The 21134-nt window shown below is 41.5% G+C and overlaps 1 protein-coding gene across 1 annotated transcript in view; it reads right to left on the bottom strand.

Moving 5' to 3' along the window:
• The window catches only part of LOC126279835 (solute carrier organic anion transporter family member 74D), a 161477-nt gene that overhangs the window by 10193 nt on the left and 130150 nt on the right, over positions 1–21134 (bottom strand). Inside the window, exons 4-11 of the mRNA XM_049979710.1 lie at positions 20435–20635; positions 13973–14113; positions 10594–10899; positions 5763–5927; positions 2367–2550; positions 2091–2220; positions 1846–2009; positions 1587–1690 (exon numbers count right to left, since the gene is read on the bottom strand). Coding sequence (XP_049835667.1) covers positions 1587–1690; positions 1846–2009; positions 2091–2220; positions 2367–2550; positions 5763–5927; positions 10594–10899; positions 13973–14113; positions 20435–20635 — 1395 coding nt within the window. The remainder of the gene's footprint in view (positions 1–1586; positions 1691–1845; positions 2010–2090; positions 2221–2366; positions 2551–5762; positions 5928–10593; positions 10900–13972; positions 14114–20434; positions 20636–21134) is intronic.

Raw genomic sequence — 21134 nt, 5'->3', positions numbered from 1 at the left:
CTACAGACTCGGTTATTGAAGCACGACTTGACCAGCCCTTACAGCTTCACTTTTGGCAGTACCTCTCACCCACTTTCCAAGCTTCACATGTCCCAGTTGCAAGTCCTGGTCTGGCACACAGTTTTAATCTGCTGAAAGTTTCATGAAGAAAGTAGAATATTAAAAGGGCAAAATGTTAATAAGCTTGGATAAGTGTTAGCGAGTAAGGCAGAATTCTGAAAACTTTCAGGTGTGCACTTTGACACAAATTTAAACATATGGGTCAATATGACAATGTTCTGTAGTTTCTTAAACAGCTAATACCAGAAACTTTTGCACTTTGTATCACTGCAAGTCTCAAAGAGAAACAAATCAGTATGTTGACATACTTTGCGTACTTTAACTTAGTGATGTCCAGTGCAGTTGTATTCTGCAATATCTCATCTTTAAGAAATAAAATTTCATTGCACAAAACATGGTGTCACAGTAATAAATGATGCTCACTCATAATCATCATATGTACAATAGTTGAAGGAGTCTGGTATTTTAACTACAGAATCACAGTACATATGTACTCTCATGAAATATGTTGTAAATAAACCTATGTGATTCAAAAAGAAAAATTATCTCCCTAATTACAATATTATCAGAAAATGACCTGTATTATATTTAATTAAAATTGACTTCAGTATGTAAAGGGGTGAATAATGTTGTCACAAAAATTTTCTATATTTACCTGAAGGTAAGAAAACTAAATTTTAAAATAAGCAAAGAAAGCTTCTACCTTGAACTACAACTTGTACATAAAAGACTATATAATTTCTTATTGCATTACTTTTTTCAATTTTGTGAACTCATCTGTAATTGTCTATTATGGAGGCATAATTAAATACGAAGTAATAGCCTATGTGTTAATTTATTCCATGTCAGTGAGTGCACTGTTGAAATGCATTATGGAACATGTAATTAACAAATTAATTAGTACTGAGGAATATTTTCACACAGTTTTGACATTTACTTTTGCCTTTATTTCAATATTGCCAACACATTATGCACTGTTATTTGCATGACAATAGCAATACTTATGACGCTGTTCCTCTGGAACTTGATCCTGATTGCTAGTGTGTCTAATGTGAGCAGCATTATATTTAAATATGTGTGTTTTTTTTCTATTTTGGAAGGAGGACTTTGTCCAAAAGCTTAATATTTTTCATTGTGCCTCTCTGTGGTGCACCATCTCCTCTATGTGGTGAGTAGCAGTCTATGCTTTCCATAATGTTGTCATTCCATCCAGGATTGAGGGCTTTCCATTGTTTGAGTTTGTCTGTCATATTTTGTATTTCATAAACAGTATTGCCATAGCCTATCTTTACTTAGAACAATAGCTGTAACATTTTCTACATTTATTTGCAATTCAGTCTCAGCAGTAATTTTGTGCTACTATTAACTGAACAGCAAATGGCAATTGTTTTAGTTAATGATGGCTAATTTTTCTGTACAATGCAGTTTAAAATTATAAAAAATAAATCTTCTTTTTAGACAAAATTTGTGAAATGAGATAGAGTAATGGGTATAAAAATTGTAAAATTGTATTTTGTCAAACTTACCTATGATTGCTCCAAAAAGAATTGGTCCGGGTATAAATGCTAGAAGGCTAACTAACAGAAGAGTGAGAGCAGAAGCAAGTGGTTTGTCTTTGGCATCAACACACCTGAAAAATTTATTATGGCATCAACTATAAAATATGTTACATTACTATACAATGAAGTTTTGCCTATACAATTATCATGAAAATAAGTTGGTACTAAAATTCGTTTTAAAAAAAAATATTCTCTTGAACATTACCATACTTTTGGATTGTATTACCTATAGTTAACAAGCACGTTTCCAACTTTCCCTGTGCTTCCAATAAAGTGCATTGTGAACAATAATGCAATAAAAATCCCAAGCATGTGGCTACAGTCGACACTGCAGAGCCCAGATACAAGCACAACCTGCTCTTCCTCAATGCAATGGCAATTGCTGTATATCTGATGAAAAGTAAACGACATTTTAGTGCAGAGTCGCGATGTAAACATGGATAATAGCTAATTTTACATGCATCTTTTTACCTTGTGAGTTTCATTACCAATGAATGATGTGCACCCTGCCTGACAAGCTGAATAGAAAACCTCTTTTGTCTCTTCATGGCATAGAGGTGCATACTTGAAACCTGTGCAGTCACAAAAATTACTGCACTCACTGCAAAACAAAAAGTGAATAGAAATTTAGTTCTGGATGCTGATATATAATAAAGTGCAAGAAGTGTGTATGTATAAAGTTATTCTGTAAATATATGATGAAATAACTCACATGCCATTCTGTAAATATGTGATGAAATAACTCACCTGCCAATCTTGTGTGGTATGTTGCCAGGGCAACGTACAAACGTCATGATAATTTCTGCTGCTATGTATCCAATCCCAACAATGACATTCCACCCAAGGAGCAAGACAGCTCGTGGTTGGAATTTAGAAATAACATAGCCAGAGACAATAAATCCAGAAGCCATTGCTATTATCCCGAGAACTCCTATTATAAAATTGAAAAAAAAAATGAATACATGACCTTATGACACCATTAGATTAATGAAACAGTAGTTTGTTTAAAACAGAAAACTAGAGTCACAATGTCAGAAGAGAGTTTATGGGATTGTGGGGTGTGGGGATGGTGTTGGGGCATACTATAGGGGTTGGCATGAATTTTTATTGTTAAATTTTTTGTCTTTGTGATGCTCTGCCTTGAAATCTATCTTACATTCATCTTACAATGTTGATAGGATGCTAAACTCTTTAACTTTTCTAATCTTTCCATCATCGTTCATGGAAGTGGCTAGATTGGACTGAGTAGAGATTGGGAATGCACATGGGCACTGATAACTGTGTAGTTGAGCTCCCCACAAACCAATCATCATCATTATCATCATCATCATCATCAGTGCCTGACTGACTGCCACACACAATCCTTGATTCAGTTCCTGGCACTGCCAGAAAATTTTCTTTAATAGGGAGGGTTAGAATGAAGTGCGCTCAGCCTTGTGAGGCCAATTGTGGAGTTTATTGAAGAATGAAGTAGTGATTTTAAGAAGACTCTCAATGGATGCGATAGCACAGTAGCTGCTTGGCAGGTCTGTGTGTAGTGTTCATTTGTTCCCTTGTGAGTGCTTTCTGGTGGGAAATAAGGTAATGATGGAAAAATAAAGCATTAAATGAGCCAAGTGTCTAGTATTGTCTAGAAGTATACTAGAAGTACCTTGCGTAAAAGTGGATTACCACTTCACAAAATTAACTCCATTTTTTCTACATTGTGTATGCAATAGCCCATGAAATAATTATAACTATTCAGTTTTCTTAGTGCTTTTGTTTTGATGTTAGCCCATTAAAAATAAACTTTAAATGAAAAAAAAACATACCACGACAGAATTGTTCTAATGGGACAGAAATCGGTAGATGTGATGTAAATGAACAGACAAACAAATGACTACAATTTTAGAAAAAATGGATGATTTATTCAAGAGAGAGGCCTTCACAAATTGAGCAAGCTATTAATTCGTTGGTCCACCTCTGGTCTATATGCAAACAGTTATTCAGCTTGGCATTGATCGACAGATATCACGCCAAATTCTGCCCAACTGGCGCGTTAGACTATCAAAACCCCGAGCTAGTTGGAGGCCCCTGCTCATGATGCTCCAAGCGTTCTCCAATTGTGGAGATATGAGGATGGCCAAGATATACACTCCTGGAAATTGAAATAAGAACACCGTGAATTCATTGTCCCAGGAAGGGGAAACTTTATTGACACATTCCTGGGGTCAGATACATCACATGATCACACTGACAGAACCACAGGCACATAGACACAGGCAACAGAGCATGCACAATGTCGGCACTATTACAGTGTATATCCACATTTCGCAGCAATGCAGGCTGCTATTCTCAAATGGAGACGATCGTAGAGATGCTGGATGTAGTCCTGTGGAACGGCTTGCCATGCCATTTCCACCTGGCGCCTCAGTTGGACCAGCGTTCGTGCTGGACGTGCAGACCGCGTGAGACGACGCTTCATCCAGTCCCAAACATGCTCAATGGGGGACAGATCCGGAGATCTTGCTGGCCAGGGTAGTTGACTTACACCTTCTAGAGCACGTTGGGTGGTACGGGATACATGCGGACGTGCATTGTCCTGTTGGAACAGCAAGTTACCTTGCCGGTCTAGAAATGGTAGAACGATGGGTTCGATGACGGTTTGGATGTACCGTGCACTATTCAGTGTCCCCTTGACGATCACCAGAGGTGTACGGCCAGTGTAGGAGATCGCTCCCCACACCATGATGCCAGATGTTGGCCCTGTGTGCCTCGGTTGTATGCAGTCCTGATTGTGGCGCTCACCTGCACGGCGCCAAACACGCATACGACCATCATTGGCACCAAGGCAGAAGCGACTCTCATCGCTGAAGACGACACGTCTCCATTCGTCCCTCCATTCACGCCTGTCGCGACACCACTGGAGGTGGGCTGCACGATGTTGGGGCGTGAGCGGAAGACGGCCTAACGGTGTGCGGGATCGTAGCCCAGCTTCATGGAGACGGTTGCGAATGGTCCTCGCCGATACCCCAGGAGCAACAGTGTCCCTAATTTGCTGGGAAGTGGCGGTGCGGTCCCCTACGGCACTGCGTAGGATCCTACGGTCTTGGCGTGCATCCGTGCGTCGCTGCGGTCCGGTCCCAGGTCGACGGGCACGTGCACCTTCCGCCGACCACTGGCGACAACATCGATGTACTGTGGAGACCTCACGCCCCACGTGTTGAGCAATTCGGCGGTATGTCCACCCGGCCTCCCACATGCCCACTATACGCCCTCGCTCAAAGTCCGTCAACTGCACATACGGTTCACGTCCACGCTGTCGCGGCATGCTACCAGTGTTAAAGACTGCGATGGAGCTCCGTATGCCACTGCAAACTGGCTGACACTGACGGCGGCGGTGCACAAATGCTGCGCAGCTAGCGCCATTCGACGGCCAACACTGCGGTTCCTGGTGTGTCCGCTGTGCCGTGCGTGTGGTCATTGCTTGTACAGCCCTCTCGCAGAGTCCGGAGCAAGTATGGTGGGTCTGACACACCGGTGTCAATGTGTTCTTTTTTCCATTTCCAGGAGTGTAGTTTGGCAAGCATGAAGACAAGCAGCAGAAGCTCTTGCTGTGCGCCAGTTGCCATTATCTTGCTGAAATGATAGAACTGAATGGCTTGCTCATACGTAATGATATTATCTTTGTTGTGGTTTTGCGCAGTAACCAAAAGGCAACATTTCTCTGCTCAAATGACTACACAAAACAACGGTGTCCTGAATCAGTCTCGAGCACATTTTCTTGTTACAGCTCCCAAGGAACTATGCAGGGATGATGATCTCCTGCCTCTAAGAAATGTGAGCCGCATAATGTTGCCAGCTTAAAGATATTTCATGCGAAATAGTGTTTAAAATGAAGTATAGTCATTCCGCTTATGGCCGTAATTATATAAAGACTGTGGATCCAGTCCTCATAAAAATAATTAACACATTGACTGCCGTGCTCTTAGTGATGGATGTTTCACTGTCTGGCCAGGCACACGGCCTTTAGGCCTGAAGCTCTGCTGTGACCGTCGGTGGTCACACGTCAGTCAACATGTTGAAGTACCTTGCTAACATATACGCTATAATAAAACTAAGCTTACATATCGTTTATGTACTCCAACAGTATGTTTTACTCACCAGCAACGCCATTAGCTTTCGCTGCAGATTGTTGAAACTGTGTTTCCATGTACTTGACTATGAAGTTAACGTATCCAGAGGCTCCCAAGACGTAGAATACCGAAGCAAAAATGTTAACCATTAGAAGTTTATTTTTAAGCATCCTTGTTAGTGATTCCTTAAAATCTGTGAACAATGAAGCCATCATTAGATATATTGAATTTTGTGTTAACATCTACAATCAACTCTGTTCAGTAGCACACTGACTTAGCAAATGTCATGGAATAGTGGGGCAGATGCGGTGTATGCCACACACCCTCTGTGCCAGCTGCAGTTATACAGAAGTGAGAAGTGGTTGTGCGAGTGATTTGTGTAACATGCAACGTCGGCGTGAGCTGACGCCTGTCCCGAACAGGTTATGTTGCTGGGTGTCTAATGGATGGGAATTGCGATTCGGCAATGGTGCAGGAATTCGGCTTCATACGTTCAACGTTGTCCAGGGTATATCGACAATGGTTCAATGAGTATTTCGCAGTCCACAACAGACGAATTACCAGCCGTCCAACCGCTCTCGATGACTGTGACCAATGACACCTCCGACGGATTGCCAATAGTGGCAGAAGGGCAACAGTGCAATAAATCACGGTTCAGTTGAACACAGGACGCGCTAGACAAGTCTCCCAGGGGACAATTTGTAGAAACATGGGTTCTTGGGTATGGGAACCAGTGCCGCACACAGGTACTAATGTTAACGTCATCGGGCACAAGAGCTCGCATTTTTCGCCAGTCACCACGGATGGCCACTAGAATAATGGCGTAGCGTTATATGGTCGGAGGAATCACGATTTCAACTGTACTATGCCGATTGGAGGAGCCGAGTATGGCGCAGACCACATAAATCGATGGATCCCGCCTGCCAAGGTATGGTCCAAGGCGGCGGTGGTGGTGGGTCTATTATGATCTGGGGCGCATTTTTATGGCATGGAATGGTCCCCCTAGTTGTTCTAGAGGGAACTTTGAATGATCCGAGAGCTGCAGAGGGACCATCTTCACCCAATTTTGACCTTCCAACATCCTGACGGTTCGGCAGTGTTTGAAGCGGTGCGACATTGCTCCCACGTCGCTTCTAAGATCATACGGAGGAGGTCCAAAGACTGAGATGGCCATCACAGGCCCCAGATTTGAATCTCATCGAGAATACATGGGATGTCATGGAACACTGGCTCCATGCCATAGGTCTTTCACCTACGAACAGTCCAGAATTGGCTGCTGTTCTGCAAACGATTTGGTGTCAGCTGCTGTTGTAGACTCAACAGCGTTTTACATCACTAATATAACGCAAGTTTGCGGAACATTTCGTGAAAGGAAAACTAACAAAATTATTAATATTATTATTAGCGAAATAAAGTTTACTTCGCTGAGCAAGATGACGACGACGACCGTCCGTCGCAACGTCTGCTCAATAAAACTGCGCTAATATTCGTAAAAGCATTTAATAATGCCAGGGACATATAATATAATAGACAAATGGGCGAAGCTACTCATAAAAGAATACTTTTTCATGGCAAATCATGCAGTGCCTCGAACAGAGCGTTGTGCTTGTTATTAGCAAAAAAGCACGATTGTTTTGCATATGTTATATTCGCTGCCCATTTCTTGCGTGTCATAAATTATTAAGAAAGTTCACTTCTATTCTAATTGCGGGCATCATCTGTTCTAGACTAGATAACAGGTGCGACCTCTTGTGACAAGAACTCAATAAGGAGGAATGTGGGAGAAGTTTTTCCGTGTTACATGGACTCTGTAGCAGACATTTTGCTCGTTCTGCTATGTGTCTTGAAGCTGTTCATTGCGTTTCAGCCGGCCGGGGTGGCCGAGCGGTTCTGGGCGCTACAATCTGGAACCGCGCGACCGCTACGGTCGCAGATTCGAATCCTGCCTCGGTCATGGATGTGTGTGATGTTCTTAGGTTAGTTAGGTTTAAGTAGTTCTAAGTTCTAGGGGACTGATGACCACAGTAGTTAAGTCCCATAGTGCTCAGAGCCATTTGAACCATTGCGTTTCACATGCAGGGACATTGCTGCACGGTCCAGATTTGCGGTGCTCCTGAATGTTTGGGATAGCTATTGGTGTAGCCCTGTGAACACGAGAATTACCATGTTAGACGGCGGAGCTGATAGTTGTCTAGCAGAAAAACACCGTTCTTATTGAAAATACCAGTCACGTAAACTAAAGGACAGATTTCCAAGTAATTTAATTATCTTAAGAACAGCTCACACGCGTTTTCCTGCTTCTACGAACGCAGCACTGTCCACTATTAACATAAATGCGGAAATGTGATTCAGCTGATCAATAATATATTCCCACAATTCCCGGTCTTCTCTTGAGGTCGCACTGTATACTGTAACCGTACATGTGTGCAGGTGTGATTAGACAGTGACTGTGTGCGTAAATGACCCTGCAAGATTCACTTGGAAAAGGATCAGAAGGCCCTCCTACACCAAGCCTACCCCATAGCGAAGCGGTTTTTCACAACGGATGTGGAATATACTGGCAGCACGGACCGTCATAATAATTTATATACCTAACAATATACGTAATAATATTTCTAACTTCGTCGTGAATATCTGGATGCCTGTAACAGATTTGTTTGTTGCTGTTTCATCAAGACCTGCTCACTTGAGTCGCTACTACAGGTAGTTTAGTGCTCAATGTAAAACTTAAACATAATGCGTTGTAATACAGATTACTTTCAGAGTTTTAATCAAAATGAAATTTGTAATGTGACATAATACTTAAGAGAAAAAAAACAGAATTATTATAAATCCACCATTAGGTAAAGAAAGAAAATTAGACCTCAGTTATGCACGACAAACTTATTTATATTCTGGACATGTTTCAGAATTCGTCTTTCAGTCCCTTGTTGTGCATCCCAGCCTAAGTAACTACATGGTGTCATACATAAAACCGTTAAGCCCCAGGTAACGGTAAATCATCTCTAGTAAAGTTGCTTGTGAAGTGGTAACACTGTCTCTAAAGTTGCCTACACTTCATTTTATCGGAAAATTGAGTGCAGTTGTATGTTCGTGCATCAGTTGTGAGAATTTCGTGTTGTCGAGCTGTTACAGAAAAGGGGCAGTTTGCATTACAACAGCGAATTGATATCGTAGAGTGTTCACAAATACAGACTCCATCAAGATATGTAAAGAAATGTTTCAAGCGAAGTTTCCTGCTAGGGAACTCCCCACAAATATCACTATACGAGATATGTACAAGAGATTGAGAGCTTTAGGTTCCATTCAGAATGTACAGAAGAATAGGCGAGCGACAGTGAGCTCTATGAACATAATCCGCGCTAGAAGTCCTCGCAAGTCGGTAAGGAGGTTATCGCAGCAGATTGGTGCATCTCGTACATCGTGTCACCGTGTAATAAAAGACATGAAATTAAAATCCCTCGTGTGAGTGTGGTTCAAGAGCTGAAATTTGAGGCTCGAGAGTTCATTGCTGTAACTGACTTTAAAATCAGTTGGTAAGTGTTACTGGGACCCCTTGCTTTACTTCATGCCAAATGAGGCCTGGTTTCGTTTCTCAGGTTATGTAAACAAACAGAATGATACTGGTCACAGCACAATTCATATATTCAGCAAGCAGAACCTCTCGACTCAGAGAAGACAAATGTTTGGTGTGCGTTGTCCTGTATGCGCGTATTGGTCCCAAATTTTTCAGTTGCACCTTAAACTGTGCCAGATATCTATGCACAATTAGCAGACACAAATAAGCTGTGTGCAATTGTCCAACAAGGTGGAGCGCCCGCTCACACGTCCAACCGAAGTACAAAGTACATCACCGACGTGTTTCCTTAAGACGGACTTGTCAGTAGTGACCTCTGGCCCCCAAGGTCCTTGGACTTAACATTGTGTGATTTTCATTTATGGGGCACACTAAAAAGCAAAGGGCATGCTGACAATCCTCGCACAATAGACGATCTTAAACGGAACGTTAGCAGAGAAATTAACAACATGGAGTCTGCAGAATTGCTTCCTGTTCCTGTTAAAGTCATCACACGAAGTCAGCAAAGCCTGGACGCACATGACCATCATTTCCAGCATCTCTTACAAGCAGGTGACAAGATGTTTTTTAACGTATCTATTAACTGTTTTTTAGTTAGTTCACTCTTACTTGAATCTCGGACATGGAGCGTACCGGTTTTATGCGGGACACGCTGTATGTTCAGTCTACTTCCTGCTACGTATTTAAACACTGCTCGAGTCTTCGAATATCCTTGTGGGTATACAAACACAATGCTGACAAACAAATACTGATGAAATGTAAATATAAATGAACATATATGCTGTGAAACAAATACTTATTGACCAAATTTAAATATAAATTAACACATTATAATTCCAATTACGGCGAAGAAATCTCAAGTTTAATATACTGCTGAGCTGCACTTCCATTCACATCACATATCCCGTACTAATTAATATTAAGAACCATAAACCATTGTGCACTGGGCTCCTGACTGTGTGTGAGACTTTTCGTTCTTATTTCTTCAGGTGGATATAAAGCTCTGAGTAAGCTGTGCGAGACGTGTAAGCCTGTTTATTGATAAACTTTTCTTGTATTTATCTTACATGCTGTTGGTATTTGTGTTTATGAAGCAGTAAAATAATAAAGGTTATTTCAGTCTCTTTTGTATAGGGAAAAAGTGGAGGATAGTGAGCCTATTGCTGTTTGTGCCACACGTTTGCAAGGAAATAGGTAGTTTTCATCTTAAAGTATGTTTACCGTTGTCAACTTCATTGTGTATGTATCGGATTCTACACATTCTATAAATAATCCTTCTTACCCGTCAGTGAAGGTCTTGTCTCATGTAGTGTCGGTCCAAAAGGATTTGCCTCTTTGGTTTTACTGATTGGAACTGGATCATCGGGAATGAAGTCATCCAAAGTGTGTTTCTTGGTTAGCGGTTCCTGCTCTGGAGAGGAGAGAGAGCGCACGGAGCTGCTAGAATTCAGCCGGTGCGTCTTCGAACTCCGTCTTGCAAAGCTGCTGGTTCGTGCTCTGTCCCTGGCTGCCGCCTTTGGAAGCTGTTTTGGGAACATGGCAATCAGCAGAGAAAACAGCAGCATGACAAATCCCAGGATGATCCAGCCTGCAACACAAATTCATCCCCAGTATTTATATAAGTTTTTACTGTAGATATTTAAGCATTAGTATAGGCTGTTGTAACAAATTACACTTAACAGTACTCTATGTACAAATTCCTATTCACTCATGTACACAATCAGTCAGTCATTCGTTTATTCCAAAAGACTGGTTTGGTATTACTAGGTACACGCAACGTTGAACTCGTTAAACGCAGCCGAAATAGCAGAAACAATACGTTTCTTCTACCATGAGCCTTATGTCCATATCGTTAACACGCTTTAAATAAATTTTGTCCCCTGTTTGTGGCGACTGTCTTAACAGAGCAGTAAAATATCGTGTAATTTCGTTCAGCATCGGTGGTAAAATGGTTAGCATTGCTTTCTGATGACCGTATCAGGTTTCTCTTAATGAAAGTGTCTGTTAGGTGTCCTAGTCATTCTCCTGAAGGCAAATATCAAACTTTTTGAATGCAGTGATGACCGTATTAGGTTTCTCGTCATGGAAGCGTCTGTTAGGTGGCCTAGTCATTCTCCTGAAGGCAAATATCAAATTGTTTGAATGCAGTGATAAAAACTCTCAAACAAATCGCTGATGGTTGCTTGAATGGAACGGATTGGGCACCAGTAAAGCAACTCAACATTAATTGCAACGAGCACAGGATAATGGAGGTTAATACGGACGTGCGTCTACATAATAAAAAAACCCAGATAATCCAAAATACACATATTTCACCAAAAACTGCTGTTTACTGTATTTACAAAAATTGTCACATGTCATGTTCGAAAGCCTACAGCATTATTTACGTATTACTCGTCGGAAACGGACAACTTATTTGAAAAGTTACGATTAAATCTCACTATACTTCGTATCACTTGTTTTCAGGTCCCTTTCGGGAAATAATCATCGAACCTTTTCCGTTGTCATAAACTTTTTTCTCATTTTCTGGGGAGGCAAAACATCGATATACTCAAACACTCAAACGAATTTTGTCCTGCATCACCTAATAACATATCAGTCCATTTCAGTGCTTCGGAGTGCGTAATAACGAATTCTTGCATCATCTCGTCCCTGCTCTTTACCAAGCACACTTTGCCTACCAAATCAGCTTCAGTTGTTGGCTCCAGTTCTGGTTCATTGGCAATGCTATTTAAACACTCGCAGATGTTTTCGTCATCTACATCTTCATTACCGGAGATTTATTTGACAAAATCGGTTCGATGAGCAGAAGTATCACATTCCTCATAATTTAACTTACAAAGTCACTTCCACGAGACTGCTATTTTTGTTATTTCTATGTCGTCCCAAAACTTAGAAATGCTGTGGATTGCATCGAGCACGTTCAGGGGTTTCAGAAAATGAGGATGTCTGAACCTACTTGTGGAAGCAGTTCCATGAGATTCTGGCGGTATCACTTTCACGGCTGAAATCACACCTTGTCCATTGGCTTTATGAGTAACGAAATAAAAGGAGAACGGCGGCTCACAAAAATCATTCTGTCATCCGAAACAAGCACGTCTTTTGGGCAGTAGGACAATTTCTGTCGTCCGACACCCGGATATTCCGCATCCTGGTAATCGATGTTGTCTCACTGGACGTGGAAAACCATCTAAAAGCCATGCCGAGCTTGGATTGTATTTCTGATCTTCGCTTTATTACCTAGCAAGCCTTGATTATAATGATTCTCGATCAACAGCTATGAATGTAGTACCTAATGTTCTTGATTGCAGTCGAAATTTTCAGTATGATACAGATTTCTCAGTAGAAGGTACAAATTATTTCTTTCATTGCAAAGACGCCATGAGAGAAGATTATTATCATCGTCATCATCATCATTATCATCATCATCATCATCATCATCATCATCATTATCATCATCATCATCACCACCACCACCACTTCCTTTCAAGGATAAGTCTGTTGCAGTTTCGAACTCACAAACAAAATCATTCCCATCTTTTTCTAGGTCTTCCAATATCTCTTTTTCCCATTCGGCTTGTAGTTCAGGATCTTCTGACGAATTCTATGATCTGGCATTCTCGTGTGGTGTTGTTTCCAATCTTCACGATATTTTCGAATTGTTATATTAGTGCTGAAAATATTAATTCTGCTGCAATGTCTTCGTTTCTAATCATATCTCTTCTTGTACAGCGCTTTGTCTTTCTTAGGAACCTCAGCTCTGCTGTTTGAGTTTATTATTATTATTTTTTTTTTTGTAACACAGATTTAGCTTCCGTAGGATAACACAGGAAGCGTTATTACTTATAGAATTTCAGGATGGTTATTGCCGGCCGCTGTGGCCGAACGGTTCTAGCCGCTCCAGTCTGGAACCGCGCTGCTGTTACGGTCGTAGGTTCGAATCCTGCCTCGGGCATTGATGTGTATGATGTCCTTTGGTTAGTTAGGTTTAAGTAGTTCTAAGTCTAGGGGACTGATGACCTCATCCCATAGTACTTAGAGCCATTTTATGATGTTTATTTTTGTACTTCATGGCCCAATGTTCTGCTAATGGTACCACAGACAACTCGGAATTTGTGTATTTTATTTTCAATATCAGAGTCGAAATCAGAACTTAAGTACAGCTTAAATAAGAGATTTGAGACAGTTCTAAAACTGAATTATCTAAAACTGGATATTTTCCTCGGAATGGCATTATTTTTGATTTGTTGCTAGAAATTTTATAGCTGTACTTCTTGCAAATTTCGTTCAGCTGGTATATTGATCTTTGGAGGTCATCTTAATTTTTTTAAATAATAATGGTGTCATCAGCAAATAAAAATACGTTCATATATTACTAATTCGTTATCTTAATTCCTTTGTTTTTCCATTTACAAGGAATGAAGTCAATCAATCATAAATGAAAGAGTAATGACAGTTAGACTTCCAATTCCAAGATATCATCTAAACGTTTTAGTTGCCTTGTGCCCAGAAGGGGTGGGGGGAGAGAAGGATGATACTGATACTTTTGGCGATGATCTTCAGAAAGGAATGAACAAAATCAACAAGACAGAACATGTTGTCATCGATGGTGATTTTAATGCATGAGAGAAAATCGAGCTAAATTCATTCACATTGCTTACCTAACCACCAAGCACCGAGCCACCTGGGGTCTCTCTTGCTGATGATTGGAGTCAGCCCAGGCTCTATGTACAGGTTGAGACAAAGGTAACCCATAATAAATCCCAATGCCGGTCCTGTTGTTCTCAGTGCAAGAACGGCTCCTGGAAAAACAATCCACACGAAGGTCACTGGATCAATAATGTACGTAATATGCACATGTTACATCGTGAGGTGCGGTTGAATAAATGTGACACTTTTACAATGTTGACATCCCAGTCATATCCGTTGTTCAACGGTTCAACGATATATCACACGCACGCACACACACACACACACACACACACACACACACACACACACACACACACACACTCTCTCTCTCTCTCTCTCTCTCTCTCTCTCTCTCTCTGTGTGTGTGTGTGTGTGTGTGTGTGTGTGTGTGTGTGTGTGTGTGTGTGTGTGTGTGCGCGCAAACATTTGTAGTCTTTTGTAGCTAAATAATAGTTAAGTAATACACAAAGTCACCAAATTGTTCGCTAACTTCATTGACACATGAGAAACACTTTTCTATTAAGGCAGTTTTTGCCGCAGATGTACTGTATCAGTAACGGAGTGTTGAAACTAAATTTAAAACAAAATCTGTCTTGTTTCCCATACGATGTCGTCTGTTGCTACACTGTATTTTATAGCAGAGGATACCTTGTTCTTTAACTGCTTGGTTGTTTCAGAACAGTGAAGAAAAGGGCGAATAATTGAAGAGTGGAATTGACAAACGTTCTAAGTGTCATATTTTCACAAAACGCGTTTTCAGTGCTATTGTTGTCGGTACTCTTTTGCATGTTCCTAGACTTTTCGCAAGAGACAAATGATGGAGAAAACCATGCCGCATGGTAGAACAAAGGTAAGTAATGCCTTTGTTCCGCAAGATTTACATAAGATTGTTCCATGTTATTCCAATGCATACAACTTACTTCTTTTATTTAAAAGATGCTACGGAAACATATTTGGCAATGCCAGTGTGTGGGATCTCCAAAAGTAGTACGATCAAAATGCCTCATACTTATTCATTTCAACCAGCTATTAAAAATTCTTATTCTGAAATAGAAGAATGAAAAATCTTCAAAAGAGTGAAGTCCATATCTGATGCAGACCATGTCGTACTTCATCTGCAAGACAAACCATGTTTATAAATTGCAAAACAAAGATCCGTTGGCAGGTTGCCATTTCTTCCTCAACAGCACAGGGAGTTCTACATTAAATTTCACTACATCTGATCCCGAGAAAGAAGTTGTATAAGACACAGAGGCCAATGCTGAAAGATTTTTTTCTTGAATTTAATTTTGCTATTCTCTAGAAAAAAATTTGAAAGATATGAAAACCGCTTTTTGTTGACTGAAGTTTTTTAGTTGAAGCATTATGGCTGAGTTGCTGTTGTTTTATATGATAAATATTACGAGTGCCCCAGTATTAAAACTTTCTTTTTGAGAAGCAGTCGGTTCACAAGTATGACTTGTAAAACATTCTTTATACATTATTTATTTTCTACTCTGTCTCATTATTTTTACAGTGATGAAATGAACAGCTTAATTCTGCGGTATCAAGACAACTTTTCAGTTTTGGTGGATATTTGCTCAGGAAACAAAGGCAGTTGCACTCGCGGTACAAGGAAGATAGGGAGAATGAGGCCAGGCAAAAGTTAGTAGAGATTCGTGCTCCTGTAAAAAGAGCAATGCGCGAAGCATTCAACTACTACCACCGTCATACCTTAGCAAAAGATCTTGCGAAAACCCAAGGAAATTCTGGTCTTACGTAAAATCGGTAAGCGGGTCGAAGGCTTCCGTCCAGTCACTCACTGATCAGTCTGGCCTGGCAACGGAAGACAGCCAAACGAAAGCTGAAATTTTAAATTTAGCATTTGAGAAATCTTTCACGCAGGAGGATCGTACAAACATACCGCCGTTTGAGCCTCGTACAGATTCCCGTATGGAGGACATAGTGATAGACATCCCTGGGGTTGTGAAGCAGCTGAATGGGTTGAAAATAAATAAATAGCCAGGTCATGATGGAATTCCAATTCGGTTTTACAGAGAGCACTCTACTGCATTGGCTCCTTACTTAGCTTGCATTTATCGCGAATCTCTTGCCCAACGTAAAGTCCCGAGAGACTGGGAAAAAGCGGAGGTGACGCCTGTATATAAGAAGGGTAGAAGGACGGACCCTCAAAATTACAGACCAATATCCTTAACATCGGTTTGTTGCAGGATTCTCGAACATATTCTCAGTTCGACAGAGAAGTTGCTGTCCATGCATCAGCACGGCTTTAGAAAGCATCGCTCCTGCGAAACGCAACTCGCCCTTTTTTCACATGATATCTTGCGAACCATGGATGAAGGGTATCAGACGGATGCCATATTCCTTGACTTCCGGAAAGCGTTTGACTCTGTGCCCCACTGCAGACTCCTAACTAAGGTGCGAGCATATGGGACTGGTTCCCAAGTATGTGAGTGGCTCGAAGACTTCTTAAGTAATAGAACCCAGTATGTTGCCCTCGATGGTGAGTGTTCATCGGAGGTGAGGGTATCATCTGGAGTGCCCCAGGGAAGTGTGATATGTCCGTTGTTGTTTTCTATCCACATAAATGATCTTTTGGAGATGGCGGATAGCAATGTGCGGCTGTTTGCTGATGATGCTGTGGTGTACGGGAAAGTGTCGTTGTTGAGTGACTGTAGGAGGATACAAGATGACTTGGACAGGATTTGTGATTGGTGTAAAGAATGGCAGCTAACTATAAATATAGATATATGTAAATTAATGCAGATGAATAGGAAAAAGAATCCTGTAATGTTTGAATACTCCATTAGTAGTGTAGCGCTTGACACATTCACGTCGATTAAATATTTGAGCGTAACATTGCAGAGCGATATGAGGTGGGACAAGCATGTAATGGCAATTGTGTGGAAGGCGGATAGTCGTCTTCCGTTCGTTGGTAGAATTTTGGGAAGATGCGGTTCATTTGTAAAGGAGACCACTTATAAAACACCAATACGACCTATTCTTGAGTACTGCTCGATCGTTTGGAATCCCTATCAGGTCGGATTGAGGGAGGACATAGAAGCAATGCAGAGGCGGGCTGCTAGATTTGTTACTGGTAGGTTTGATCATCACGCGAGTGTTACGGAAGTGCTTCAGGAACCCGGGTGGGAGTCTCTAGAGGAAAGGAGGCGTTCTTTTCGTGAATCGCTACTGAGGAAATTTAGAGAACCAGCATTTGAGACTGACTGCAGTACAATTTTACTGCCGCCAACTTACATTTCGCGGGAAGACCACAAAGATAAGAGAGATTAGGGCTCGTACAGAGGCATATAGGCAGTCATTTTTCCCTCGTTCTGTTTGAGAGTGGAACAGGGAGAGAAGATGCTAGTTGTGGTTCGAGGTACCCTCCGCCACGCACCGTATGGTGGATTGCGGAGTATGTTTGTAGATGTAGATGTAGATGTAAATAAGTTGTGTGCAAAAAGAGATAGTTGCATTTTGAGTCTCCTGAAAAATGTGAAATTTGGGACTTGGAATATTTGACATTTCCACTCTACATTTACTTCTGTGTATACTGTAATCAGTCTTTTTTTTACATAACATTGGTGTCGAGAATATTACAAATGACTTTGCACATGACTAGATCGATTAGCAGGGTTGTGTCATACTTGTTAAATCTCACGGTTGCAAGGTGTTTCTCAATGTAACTCCGTTTATTTGGGTCTTTCAGTGGTGCCTCGTCGATATTACCACTTGCAGATGAACTACAGTTAGTCGAAATACATACAATGAATCGAAATCATAGCAACTAGATCAAAGGATGATTATAAAATCATGTGATATTGGATCTGCTTCAAGAGTCCTCCTTGTGTCAGTCAAGATATATGAGTTGTAGTGACTGTTTCGTTTTTATTTTGTATAAAAACTGATAAATTATTGACGTTTCATAAATGCAAAACTGTGCATTTACAGCCGGTTGGAGTGTCCGAGCGGTTCTAGGCACTACAGTCTGGAACCTCGCGACCGCTACGGTCTCAGGTTCGAATCCTGCCTCGGGCATGGATGTGTGTGATGTCCTTAGGTTAGGTAGGTTTAAGTAGTTCTAAGTTCTAGGGCACTGATGACCTCAGAAGTTAACTCCCACAGTGCTCAGAGCCATTTGAACCAGTTTTTTGTGCATTTACAAGCACTCAGTGATACAAGCTGTTACAGGAAATACGAGGCAGGTAGCGGGGAGGTTTGATAGGCAGGTAAAGTAACGACGAACAAAAAATGATTTTAAATGTATAGAAATACTATTTCTTGTCAGCCCTAGGATTTTTGTTTGTCACTTACTACCTCTGGCAATGTTAGTCAATGTGAAAAATGCTGAGTTTCTCCGTGGCTCAGAGTCCACGTTGTACTGTAGGTCCCCCTCTTCGTGTTTAAATACAGTAGTGAATGACAGTGTCACTGCTCACAGGACTGTTCAGCTGTTACGATGACCAAGAGGAACCCTACAGTGACAAAGTATGACACTGAAGCGCGTCTCACCCTGACACGGGTTGTCGGGACCTGTTTACAGCAAACTGGTCACAGTGGCGTTGCTCACGTTGCCCGCATGGACGGCCACGCGATCGTTGCCACCACTGCAAAAGGAGGGCTCATTATTAAATACGACCCGCTTCTATTCTATGTACCTTTATTTACGTTGTTCACTACACCACGGAAATCAGTCGCTCCTGCGTTATTTTTTTTTTAACGTTTGTTACGAATGAAGTGCAGCTAGCCCTGCTTCGCGCCTACTTTCTGTCACCGGTTCTGGCACAAGATGCAAGATGACGTAGAGAGAACCCTACACCGCTCGCAGAATGACAGCAGTCTTTGGTGTTGGGGTTGTTTGTGCTTGTCTATCATCTCTCCTAGTGTATCGCCTCCGCGTGTCGTTCTGATAGTGGGCGATGGTTTTTATTCAGTACTACAATGACGTCATTTAGACCAAATATGTATGACGGGACATTAAATCGGGTTTGAACCTGAACAGAGAATTTATTAATGGGCAGAATGCAGTACGTTATTCTGGATAGAGAATCTGGATTGTACAAAGGGCGATCAAAAAGTTTCCTTATGACGGCGTTGCTGCAACGTGTATGCAACCCAGTGCGACTCCGATGCGGGAATACTATGTATAAGCACCGAGGTGCAGGCAGGGTGTTACTGTGGCCCTCGAACGGAAACTTTTTGATCGCCTCTTATTGTACGAAAGTGCAATAGGACCATTATATTTTATATGTTAATGTCTTAGAAGGTAGTGTCGGCTCCGATCTCAAAATTTTAGAAAATTACTTTATTATCTTTGTGGAAGTTTCACACGATAAAAATGGTTGAAATTGAAAATAAGAGACACTGTTCGCCGTTTATGCTAAATAAAAAAAATTCATTCTCGACTTAATGTGGTTTACAGATTGTTTGTCGCGCTCATTGCCTACGCGCGAGTAATGGGAGGAACTCAGACCTAATTATCATCTATAAATCTGTTTAGCATCGTATGAGATATTGCAGTGTCTGTTCCCTATAATATGTTGTTGTTGTTGCGGTCTTCAGTCCTGAGACTGGTTTGATGCAGCTCTCCATGCTACTCTATCCTGTGCAAGCTTCTTCATCTCCCAGTACCTACTGCAACCTACATCCTTCTGAATCTGCTTCCCTATAATAATGATTTTATAAACCATTCACTGCTCTGAAAGTTTCAGACTTCAGTGTGATGCTATGAATCAGTGTGAGAGATTCACCGACGTTGCCTTTTGTCTGAACTATTACGAAGTGTCGGGCGTGTATCTGTATTGTTTGGTTGACTGTAATGAGCGTTTGTGCAGTTTAGTATTCTGTTGGTATTTATGATGTTGAGCATGGAATGAATGGAAGGACAGGGTGAACTGGCCACAACGGAAGCAGTCACAGTGAGAAAAGGTAGATATCCATGTCTTATCGGCGTCCGTAGAAAAGGACTCCAACGTTGGTTGCACAGGGATGAAAAAGGGAAGAATCGAGGTCTATTTAAAGAAAATATTCCAGAATTCACACGATATGACTTACGGAAATCACAGATAAGTTAAATATGGCTATCTGGGCGGGGATTGGAATACTAACTATCGCGAATACGAGTCCAATGTCTTAAAGACGAGCCATGTCTCCTGTTACATCTGTGGAATAACAGTAATGGGGTTCCCCTTCGATCGTGTATTACCGTGTCAGATGACATTGATCCGTAAAGGGCAGCGGAAAGATTTGGGTTTCAACCTGTGACCCTGGCGAGTAGTCTCTCGATTCGTTGATAGGTTGATGTGGGAATATGACCAAGTATTAATACTGGAACGTCAGGATTAACTGTGTGATTTAAAAGTGAAGGGGTCACTCACCGTATTTAGGTCTCACATAATACGTTTTACTGGCAAATGATCCGTTCTTACCGAGTAACAGAGGCGTCCTCGTAGTTTTGGCGTTGTCGTCGAGGTAGGTCTGGCCGAGCGCGTAGTACAGCGTGGTGCCGATGCCCAACACAAACTGAGACAGGAAGACCAGCACCAGCGGCATGATGCTGAAGTCCGACGTGCACTCGTCAGCCTCCGTGTGGGTCGCGTTGCACAGGGGCTCCGTGTATGTGCTCACTCCTGGAATATTTTATAAAATTCCTTTTATGCAAACGTGACACTTGGTATAATCGCCCGAAATATGTTTTCACGGACTGACTGATCTGAAATATTTTATGACTAAATACAGTGGAGTTAATGGCATTTCTCTCTTACCACCTTCATGCCACCCTTCCGCGTTTCCTTCCAGTTATGCTCTCTCTTTCCCTTTTTTCTGTCTCCCTATTCAGTGCACTCTATCATTCCCTTCATCTCCCAAAGCTCTCTCTCTCTGTCTTCTTCTTCTTCTTCTTCTTCTTCTTCTTCATTGTCTCTTACATCTGTGATCGTATTGCTCTCTCTAAGGCTTATCTTCTTTTTTCCCTTCTCTCTCCGGTTTATTTCACCACCTACCTTCATCCTTTCGTATTTCATCCCTCTTCTTTCAATGAGTTTTTCTGAACGTTTCCATGCCTTTGTCTGTTTCTATCCCCCTTAAACTCTTTTCTCCTCCCTATAGTTCTTCTGCTTTTCTCGTTTC

The sequence above is a fragment of the Schistocerca gregaria genome, chromosome 1 (assembly GCF_023897955.1).
Source record: "Schistocerca gregaria isolate iqSchGreg1 chromosome 1, iqSchGreg1.2, whole genome shotgun sequence".
Classification (NCBI taxonomy): Eukaryota; Metazoa; Arthropoda; class Insecta; order Orthoptera; family Acrididae; genus Schistocerca; species Schistocerca gregaria.
Note: the sequence above shows the minus strand (reverse complement) of the source record. Positions and strands in the feature narration are given on the sequence as shown.